At 38.6% G+C, this 10,804-nt stretch overlaps 1 protein-coding gene across 7 annotated transcripts in view; it reads right to left on the minus strand.

Annotated features, from left to right (window-relative positions):
* Positions 1–706: 706 nt before the first annotated feature.
* cdc37l1 (cell division cycle 37-like 1) overlaps positions 707–10,804 on the minus strand; it is a 25,233-nt gene continuing 15,135 nt past the window's right edge. For all 7 annotated transcript variants that reach the window (XM_041810274.1, XM_041810272.1, XM_041810273.1 and 4 more), the window contains 3 exons: positions 10,581–10,703; positions 10,327–10,500; positions 707–6,689 (listed from right to left, as the gene is read on the minus strand). In XM_041810274.1, the coding sequence (XP_041666208.1) occupies positions 6,573–6,689; positions 10,327–10,500; positions 10,581–10,703 (414 nt within the window). In that variant the 3' untranslated portion in view covers positions 707–6,572. The remainder of the gene's footprint in view (positions 6,690–10,326; positions 10,501–10,580; positions 10,704–10,804) is intronic.

Consider the following 10,804-nt stretch of genomic DNA (forward strand, 5'->3'; position numbering starts at 1 on the left):
AGAGGAACACAACTACTGCCAAAGGGACAGTTAAAGAAAAACTTAAACATTTTGGCAAATTCGCCCATTGCTATAATTCCTATAGTCTTAGTAATGGGTTCGTTACCTTCAGTTGTCGGTGCAAGCTGTTTTTAGATCGGCTGCTGCTGAGTTCAGACCTGCTGTGCCAACTCAATGTAAGCAGATGGTATTCCGGCTTTCCCTCATCAAACTCATCAAATACACAATCCAACAACTCCAAAACGCTCTCGTGGACAAGTTGTGACCTGTACATTCACCACGCTATGAAATAATCATGGACATTACGAGATGGAGATGTTTTAAAGCTAAACGCAAAGCTGGAACTACACTCCAGGCATGGCTGCTGCACTGTGTTACTCCGCCCAGTGGTTTATTCAAGAAATAGTTCAGAGTATTTGCTTCATGCGTTGTAATGTTACATAATTATACGTTATTATTTCATAGCGTAGTGAATGTGCAGGTCACAACTTGTCCACGAGAGCGTTTTGGAGTTGTTGGATTGTGTATTTGATGAGTTTGATGATGGAAAGCCGGAATACCGTCTGCTTACATTGAGTTGGCACAGCAGGTCCGAGCTCGGCAGCGGCCGATCTAAAAACAGCTTGCATCAACAACTTAAGGTAACAAACCTATTAGTAAGACTATAGGGATTATGGCAATGGACGAATTTGCCAAAATGTTGAAGTTTCCCTTTAAAGCACTGGTTCTTACATGCTATTTCCTTTTATCTCATTGGCTGTTTTCCAGCGATCTTGATAAATTAACACATTATTGTGAGAAAACCAGCTTTATTTTCTCAAAATAATGAGAAAAAACAATCAAGCACAGCACAGATGTTCGATTCAGACCACATAGGATTGTGCTAAAGGTGTAAAGGGGGTATGATATGTCACATTTAATAGCCTACTTGTTAACTCACAATAAAGGTCTATAATTGCTGTCGAGTTTTAACAATGATGTTTCACATTTTTGGACCATTGTGTATGTACTGCAGATCCACAGAGAATGACAGCAGTAACAAGGAGACAGAAAAGTTTAGCTCAGCACTGGTTTTATATTTCAGTGTTTTACAGCAGCAAAACTAACCGAATCTTACAGAGGCCACAGCTCAGTTACACAAGTTTTTGTTCCAAACTTTTCCACTCAAATTTTCTGTAATCTAAAGCTAATTCAGGAAGTGGAGACACCATTAACACTTGCCACAGGCTAAATACAACAGTTAAAGCCATTCAGTTACTTTTTGCATAGTTAATTAGTCACTGTGGACAGTGAAAGGTAACATTTAAGACCACTACGGCACATTGTTTTAGCTTAGATGTTTACAATACCCTTTATAGTTTTATACTTCTTACAGATGCACTGGGGGAAAACAGAAAGGGTTGGTGTGCAGGCCAGGCTGAAAATAAAGAGTGAGAAGTCAGAAACAAGTGTAATGTTCTTTAATGCAACGTATGGCATCTTCAGTTCCACAGTCTTACTGTTTGTGCCTTTCAGCAGGTTTTCCCACACTGATTTTTTTCAGTGAAGTTAAATAAAAATATTCCTTTGATTAATGAGACAGTGTTCTGGAAGCCTAATTAGTGTGGTACAAGCTCCCTCGGACTCCGGAAAACTCAGAAAATACAAAACACAATGTCACACAATCCAAACACAAGCTGGCATACGGACAAAACATTAGGGTCAGGCATGGGACGAAATATTAAGATTAGAAAGAAATGTTTTATGCCTCCGTGCAGTTGATACTGGAAGCTGGATTCATTATGTTCTCTCTGTCTGTCTGGCCATTACTGTAAATGCAATATCTCAAGAATGCTTGAGCACAGATGTCCACTCAGACTCAAGGACAAATCAGTAGTCAAAGTAATTGGGCCTCATGTTCATCCCTTGCTTTTCAGGCCATTCCTATGAGCATTATGTCTTTAAAACACTTGTCATTGGTCAGTTATTGCGCCTCGTGTTCATCCTTTGCATTTCAAAAATTCTATATGAACATGTATCTTTAAAACATGTTGATGGGTTTTCATCAAATCTTTCACAAATGCTTGTCATGACTCAAAGATGAACTGATAGATTCTGGAGGTCATAGGTGAAAAATCAGGGCCACAGGGCCTCATGACAATCCCTTGCTTTTAACATATTCATATGATTACACATGATCCCTTTAGAAAGGGATTTTCTTAAAACTTTGAACAAGTGTTCATCCTGAATCAAGGGTTAACTGATTAGTTTTGCAGGTTAAAGTACAAGGTCATCAAGTCTCAAGGTCAGCCCTTGCTTATAACATTTGTACCACAGAAAACAGCCCAGCCCTTGTTTTTGACCCACTACTGTACTCTAACTGACTGCCATTTGGATACTTTGCAGAGGCATATACTTGCTAGGCCTAAGTTTCATTAGAAGCATTATGGATTTCAAGAAAAAAGTTGAAATATCACAAAATGCAGATAAAAATTATGATATTCAATTTTGAGAATACAGCAGACATAAAAAATAGAAAAGGAGAAATTCATGAACCTAAATAGAGAGTATGTCGGAGGTTCTCTTTAGTATGGGATTAATAAAGTCACTAAATTAACAAGAAAAAACTCCAGGGAACCTCTTCAAAATATTAAAATGCCTGCATTTTCCACAGCTTGGACCTTAAAAACACACTATGGTGTGTTTTTTTTAAGGTCTATATGACTTTGTTATTAAAATAAAGACATTTAAATTGTTTGAAGAGAGCGCCCTGGAGTTTTTGCTTATTGATTTACTGAATTCTGTAAGCATGTCAAGAAAAAAGGTCATTTTTTTAGGAAAACAGCAAAAATTGGGGATGCCTGATTTTATCACTATGATAATGATGTTGGCAGATTTTAGCTTAAAAAAATAATTATCAGTATCAGCAGTTATGAAAATTCCTGTTGAATTTTACAACCAATATTTTGGAGATAAAAATAATTTATCAGCTGAAATTGTTGGCTGTACAAATAAAGAAGTTTGAGGAGTTTGAGGCTGGACCAACAGACCAACTTCAGTTGAAGTCTTTTTCTGTATTCATCATCATTTCTTAAACTTTAAAGTCTGTTTTATGGTCTGAAATTTGATCATTTGTTCAATGACTTTAAAGTTTTTGTTTTAAGAACTGAGCTACGTATAAATATCAGTATTGATAATACCGGCTGTAGATACTGTAAATTTCAGTATCATGCATCCCTAGCAAAAATGTAGACAGGAATTTCAAAATACAATTCCAGCTTTTTTCTTAATATTTTGACGGTTTCATGAAATCTTATTTAAACCTTTTTCTTTGTATTTCAACTCAATTTGATTTTTTTCCCTCAAAGGGAGTTATGAAAAAATCGTCCTCTTCTTGTATTTCCTTTCTCATGCCTGACCCTGATAGTCTTCTGTACTCATGTAAAGCCTTGCTCAATAAAAATGTCAGAGGACACAACAAAAAAGTGACAAAATCAAAATATCATACAGGGAGAACACTTTCAAGTGCTTCATACACCTCAACCTCTTTTAATAAAAGTTTTCTATTCTGATAAGAGAAGTATAAAGTGCAGGACACATTCAGATGCGACATCCTTTCTGCATACACACTTACAGTAAAACGCAGCCCTTTATTTCCTCTCCACTCCATAAGGATACTTTTAAACTGCTCACTTGTATGTAGCTCCTAAAACCTTGTCTTTAAAAGAACACACGCCTTATTAAAGACTGAGTAGTTTTCTGGTTAGGTTAAAATGCTGGGTTTATGAAAGCTAATTTCACTCCGGTAGGAACTGATTAACCAGAAAGCTAAATGCACAAAGCAGAAGCAGGCCTTTAACCTTTTATGTGCTGAAACATGCAGTGATTTCTACTCCATCACCCAGAACTAAGGCTGAACTTTAGTATCAATCTGTGCCAAATTTAAGATTTGTTTATGAACACCTGATAAAAAATAATTTTGCAATGATTCAGATGATGAGTAATAACTGCATGAACTTATAACCACATGGCCCTCTATCCACCTTACATGACAGTGACTCATGCATTTCAATAATAGCTGTGTTGTTGCATGTAATCCAAAAAATGGCTGACTTTTTCACTTGTAATTACTGGTTTACATAAGAAGCTGAGAGCTTTATAATTTGATAAACTGTGTTTTGTGGTCTTAGTTTTGAAAATGTACGCACTATTTGCATCGCTTGACATCGTAGATCTCCGATATTGTTCTCGGCATAAATTAAAGGATGATGTTAGCCTCTAATCATGCGAGTCTGTAGTCAAAGTTGGAGCCACGGCTGTGGTTTGGTGATGTTAAACATAAATGGGGATGACGAAAGTAAGAACTGTCAAATGCAGGGATAAAGAACATCTGATGAAAATAAAATGAACTTTCAACATAATATTTTTTGTAACATCAAGTACTCATATGTAGTATCAGTGAGTTCCCAAATGTAAATACTTGTACTTGCACCTTGGAATAGAAATAAAGAGGCATCAGGCCATCCCTTGTAATAATAAATACCATCTTCTTCAATTTTTCCTAATTTTCTTAACTATTGGTGGGTGTTTTTTTTAGGTTGGGTGAACTCCTGAAGACGGCGAGCATGATATGCTTTGTAAGGCTGGCCATACACTACAGGACTGTAAGCCGGACCACCTCTGGGCAAAGTGAGGCCCTAAGCAGACTCTGGTATGAGGGCCCCCAGCAACCACCATGGCCCCAACATACTCACTTAACATTTCTCGTACAATATTTTCTTAAAATAAATAAATAAAAAAATACAAATAATAATAAATAAAATGTATTTGTAATTTAACCTAAGATAGTTTCATTTAAAAGACACAGTTCTTAGTTATATCAAGGATAATGTACCAAAAACTACCACAGACCGAAACTATTATCTGAAAAAATACCAAATATCATCATTGGTTGTAATGATCACATTTTGTGTTGCAATAATAGAAATATTTTTAATTTCCATCTGTGTCTTTTGTTTTAGAAAAGGATCACCAATGTGGATTCATTATCATTACGGTAATCCCACTTCATTAGCTTTCTGCTTAACTGGTGTCTTTGCCTCGACATAAAACAAACCAAAATCAGCTCATCTTGCTCCCTTTAACCCCCCTCACACACTTCAAGCCCATTTTGAGGCCAGACTTACCTCCTCTGATGATTGTGGGGGCGTATCCCAAGTGGATGCAAGTTGCAAAGGATTATTTGTCTGAATAATCCTCAAGTGTGTGGTGTCGACACACTTAATTTACTGCCCAAAATTGCGTTGTAGCCTCCTAGACCTTCAATCAAAAAATATCGAACAACTTTGATATTTATGATTTAAAGCCATAATGCCTCCAACGTAATACCCACAACCAATAACAACAAGCAGGCCGTGTAGTGTCGCCAGCCAGGTGTTACGTAGGTCTACTTTCACTGCTCACAAACGTAAACACAACCATACCTTCACTTAAGCCAGGACCTCATCCTGATTCTTTGTTTAATGATTTTTGCCACAGCTGAAACACAAGCCAGAACAGTCTGCTGTGGAGAGACAAGCCTAAGGTATCAACAGACATGCAAGTTTGTTTTCCTCTGAGGTCACATGATCACCCAAGGTTGTTGGCAGGTGTGTAGTCTCCATTGGTCTAGTATGTGTGCTCAGAGGTTTATAAGATAAAAAATCTTTTAGGATTTGAAAATCATGTAATGTGCCTAAATAAAATCTTGAGATGGAGCAATCAAAAATGAATGAGGTGTTCTGTAGTATGGACATCCCTGTGTAGAGTCAGCTTTTGGATTTAAAAGTAATAAAAGATGTGTGGCCCTTTGTGTTGTTACCTGTAATAACGAAAGGTCTGACAGCTAACAATTTTGACGAATTTCCCTTTCATACCAGATCAAACTCCACAGCTTTGAGCTCATCAAGTGCATGTTTTTCTAATCTTGATATCTGCTTTATACTGAGCTTTTTGTAGGCGCATGCTCAAATTTTACCTCACACTTTGTCTTAAATAAATAGCACTATTTACCAAAGTTTCACCTTGTACCACAGGAGACATATCTGTTAAGTCTTTCAGTGACATGTCATGATTCTTCCAAACAAAACTCCTCAGATGTCCCTTGACCTGAGACCTGATTTAGGCACTAGATTTTGTACTTAGCTCACTTTACTGGTTCTTTGTGTTGCCTTGAATTCACTTTTAATTCACCTGTTCTTTTGCTTTCATGTCAGGATGTTTCTCATTTTCAGGGGAACCATCTTGAACACAAACGCTCCATTTTTTTTAACACCAGCGTTGCAGCATAAAACACATGCATCTAGCTGGTAGGAAACACCGCAGGATCCAACTCACCAGAGGCTATCCACAGTGACAGACGCTGAGAAATGTATGTCACTTTCTGCAGGTTCTCCACTGAAAATCCCAGCCCTGAAAACCACTCATGCCTTTATTTATCCCTCTCCTGCATTTGTATTGGCGTCTTCCAGCATGTTCTGGGCTTAAACTTAGGTTAATCCTAAATGGGCTGATGATGGAGATGGAGGAAAAAGCTGGGGGAGATTCTACAATCACTAGGACGTCTCCATCATGCTTATATCGTCTGTCTCTGATGCGTCATCCTTTGTCCATCTCATTGTGTTTACCCACAGTCCTGACTCTAAACATCGCTTCGTAGGATATTCTTCCACCTAGAGGAGGGAGACAGAGATAGGAGGAAGCCATTATGATCAGGTTAAACAAATCAACCAAAAATAGGTTAAAATGGAGATGGAGTGAGATTATGGAGGGATTAACCTAGTCTCAGCAGATAGAGAGGATAACGATTATGTAACTGCTGTTTAACCTTTAATGCAGTAATCTGATTTCATGCTAATATTTCACATGTGGATTCATGCTCTGAGATTTGAACAGGAACTAAAATAAATCTGTGAGGGCATTTATATCTTCAGGAGAGATGCTACAGGAGGAAAATCAGCCTGAACACAGAAGCAGAACCAGGAAAGGCAAGCTTGTATTTCAACAGGCTGGATCACATTCTTGTGTAGCCATCACTCCTCTGTGGGAGAAGGGGAGGAGTTTTTTTTTTTCCCTTTCTCTGAGTAGATGTTTGGCAGATGGTCAAGCTGTGGGGCCACTGAGAGGAGGAGGCCTCATTCTCTCACTCTTACAAAAGTTTAGCCAAATGCATTCACTCTCCTTCATGTGACTATTGATCAACGTTGCTTGATAGTATCTGTATACACTTGCCTCTTTTTTGAAAGCCTTTTAATTTGTATGAGATGAACAACTCAGTGCTACTAAAAATACACATTTGCAAAATATGTTCCACATTATTCTTTTTCTCTCTGGTGAAGCAACACCGACTTATCTAGGCCAGGGGTTCCCCAAACCTTTGAGCTCAAGACACAAATGAGATGTCTGCATTCTCCCTGAAACCCAAACTTCCAAAAATACATCACGACAGCCATTACAACTACATATTAAAATTTAAGGAAAAACAAGAGCGATTTTTTTTATCTAAAAAGTTGCCTGTGGCTTATATACCAGGATGACTGATATACCAATAAAAAGTGCTGTGATGCAACGTCATCACCACATGTGTGAGTGAGCCCTAGTACCATCTCCAAACTGAAGGTGAAGTTTGGTATAACGGGATGTCGGAGACAGGCTGCAAAGTGGGTGTCCCAAGAAGACAGTTTCCTCACCCTGTCAGCACCGCCAGAACTGTAACGTCTACATATTTGCAGGACAATATAGCCGACAGCTCTCTGCCCAGACAATTCAGAACAGGCTGCATGCAGCCAATCTCTGATCTCATGGGCTGCCAGGAGACCTGCCATGATTGCCCTTCACCATCACGCCTGTGTGTGTAGGTGTCGACAACATGTGTACTGGAACCTGAACCTCATGTTCAGCAATACATCCAGATTTTGCCTACCGCAGTTGGATCATAAGGTCAAAGTGTGGGGGAGACAAGGAAAACGCGATGCTGATTGCTGCATTGATAGACTAACATCTTTTGATGGAGGCAGTGTGATTGTGTGGGGTGGCATCTCCTTCACTGGAAAAACGAGGCTTGTCATTATTTGATGGCAATCTCAATGCAGTGAGATATCAAGATGAGTTTCTGCAACCAGTGGCAATCCCATATCTCCACAGTCTGGGACTGAACTCTATCCTCCAAGATGACAACACTCGCCCCCACAGAGCAGGGGCTTATCAGAGACTACCTGCAGAAACTGGGAGTGGAGAGGATAGGATGGCCTGTCTGCCATCCTGACCTCAACCCCATTGAACACTTGTGGGATCAGCTTGGGCATGCTAAAATATTAAATTATCAATATGTCTTCAGACTTCAATCATCCAATCCACCAAACGAGTCAGAAGCAAATTAGCTGTTAGGCATTCGTGAGAAGATTTGGCAAATTTCTCATGGGTGCAACCCACATACTCAGCTCTGCTGCTCATCTCACAAATGCCTGTTCCCTACAAATGTGGCACCATTTAAAGGGGAAATATCAGGCTTTCCAATGGTATAAGATTGACTGCCAAGAACCATTGTTTCAACAAAGAAATAATCTACCAAACACAAATTTCATTACTTTTGTGCTAGGCTATTAAAACTCTATTTGGCAAAAACAGAAAAAAATTACTGCATCTTATAAACAAGGGTGTAAAATACTGTGGTGACTTGTATTCTTGATTTTGTAGGATTGGATAAATCTGTGTGCTATTCAATATTTAGTTTGAGAAAAAGCTGAAAGACAACATTTAATTGGCACAAATGGCTATTATTTAAGTGTAAAAAATAAAATAAGGGAGTTTCTAAGTGGACAAGTTGAGGTTGACTATTGAGTCTAAAGGTTTTCTTGGAAAGATGACACTTTTTCTGGTGGCAGTGTTCACAACCTCAGTTGCGGAGAGCTTCTGTAGGGCATCTAGCAATTGTTACTAGGCTATGAAAGTTGACAAGTTGGCAAGTGAGGGAGAAGTGACACTGATGAGTGCAGCACTGTTCCAAAAATTTCAACTGTTTTCAAAATTGTTAGGAGTGCAGCAACAAAAACAGCTGACAAAGAGAGTGCTTTTTCTGTCCAAGGTGCTGAGCACTAACAATGCTGAACTACATTAGTTTTGAATTGAAAATACAGTAAATGCTGCCAGTGGGAAAAGCACCAGCTGTAGTCACTGGCCCTCGTTTTGTATTTTGCACAGCCTTACGCCAAGTTTACTTTTCTTCCTGTACGGATAAAAACAGACTTTTATTTCAAAAGAGGAACTCGATGGAAAATTGTGACAGCAACTTAACTTTGAAAAGATGAGCTGCACAAAGTTAGCTAGCAATGGAAGTCATAGTCACAGTGTTTAATGTTTAGTAACCTTAAAGAGTTAGGAAATTAAGTAAGACTCAATAAAAACTGACCTGTGACCCAGTTTTAATGTTGGCAGCTACTTTTAATTTTAGTTTTAGTCTTTAAAAGAAATGCATTTTAGTTTTAGTCAAATTTTTGTCAATTTTACCCTTTTAAGTTTTAGTCTTGTTTTAGTTGACGAAAACTCAAAACATTTTAGTCTAGTTTTAGTCCATAAAACGTCCTCACATTTTAGTCTTTACTTTAAGTCCAAGCATTTATTTTCATGCCTAAATTTGGTACCAAATGATGGTAGTGTGTTTTCTGCACCCTGCTAAACCTGGGGTCCCTGCTTTCTACAGCTGAGAGGCAGAATAGATGCAGCTGAATTGTTTTTTTTGACAGATTTACCCACAGTGGAGAAATATCATGGATTTTGAAGGTCTGTCGAAAACTAAATCACATTTAAGTCTAGTCTTTGTCTAGTTTTAGTCATCACAGATCTATTTTTGTTAGTCTTAGTCCAGTTTTTGTCATGGAAAAAAAAGGCTGTCGACGAATAGTTTTAGTCGATGAAATTAACACTGCTGTGATCATCCCTAGGATTAGGAAAGGCTAATTGAGGGCACAGGATGCTGATCATAAAGATTTACTCGACATGGATGAAGATATTTGGTATTGTTTGGATTATATCGTATTGTATTAGAAAACCAAAGTTTTTCTCATACTTCTTAAAAACTAAAGGCGCTGATCTAAGAGCAGCAATATCTTTTCCAAATACTGGAGCAATAATATTGATCAAAGAAACAGACCGTGATTGCTTATGCTTTCATTCTAACATTCACGACATTCATGAGTTCAGTGTAGAGGAGGACTGATATCCCATGGCTCAATGGTGCCACCTATAGGCTATGGAGGGAAACTGCAATAACAGAAAAAAATCAGCACCATTGGTAAAAAGAAGAGGACTTACTGGCCGTAAAGAGTCCAGGGCTTCTTTGGGGTCCAGTCTGCAGTTTGTGTCAGTGTTGTGTTGTTCTCTGCTGTTCTGTTTATCGTCTCTACATTTGAGCACATATTCTCTCACTCTGTATTTGAAGGCCTCGAGCTCTGTGTGGAAGACTTCTAGGTAGACGTCTTGTCCGTCCTGCAGGAAAATGCTCACTATTAGGTGGAGCACAGGTAGGCATATACACAAACAGTGTTACTAAGGTGACTGTGTCTTACTTTGGCTTTGTGGAAGAACTGTCTAAAGCAGCCTCGAGGATCCTGCTGAGAGTTTGAAGCCATCTCTAGGATGAACTGCATCACTACAGCCTGGTGTGCCACCTGCTCCATCAGCGCTTCCTTCTGTAAAACAAAAGACTTAATGCTTACTGTCTGTGAGTCTCAGCGGGTCGTCCTATCAGCTTCTTAAGCTTCCAGACAAAAACCCAAAAACATCATTTTAT

This window comes from Cheilinus undulatus, linkage group 17 (genome assembly GCF_018320785.1).
Source record: "Cheilinus undulatus linkage group 17, ASM1832078v1, whole genome shotgun sequence".
Classification (NCBI taxonomy): domain Eukaryota; kingdom Metazoa; phylum Chordata; class Actinopteri; order Labriformes; family Labridae; genus Cheilinus; species Cheilinus undulatus.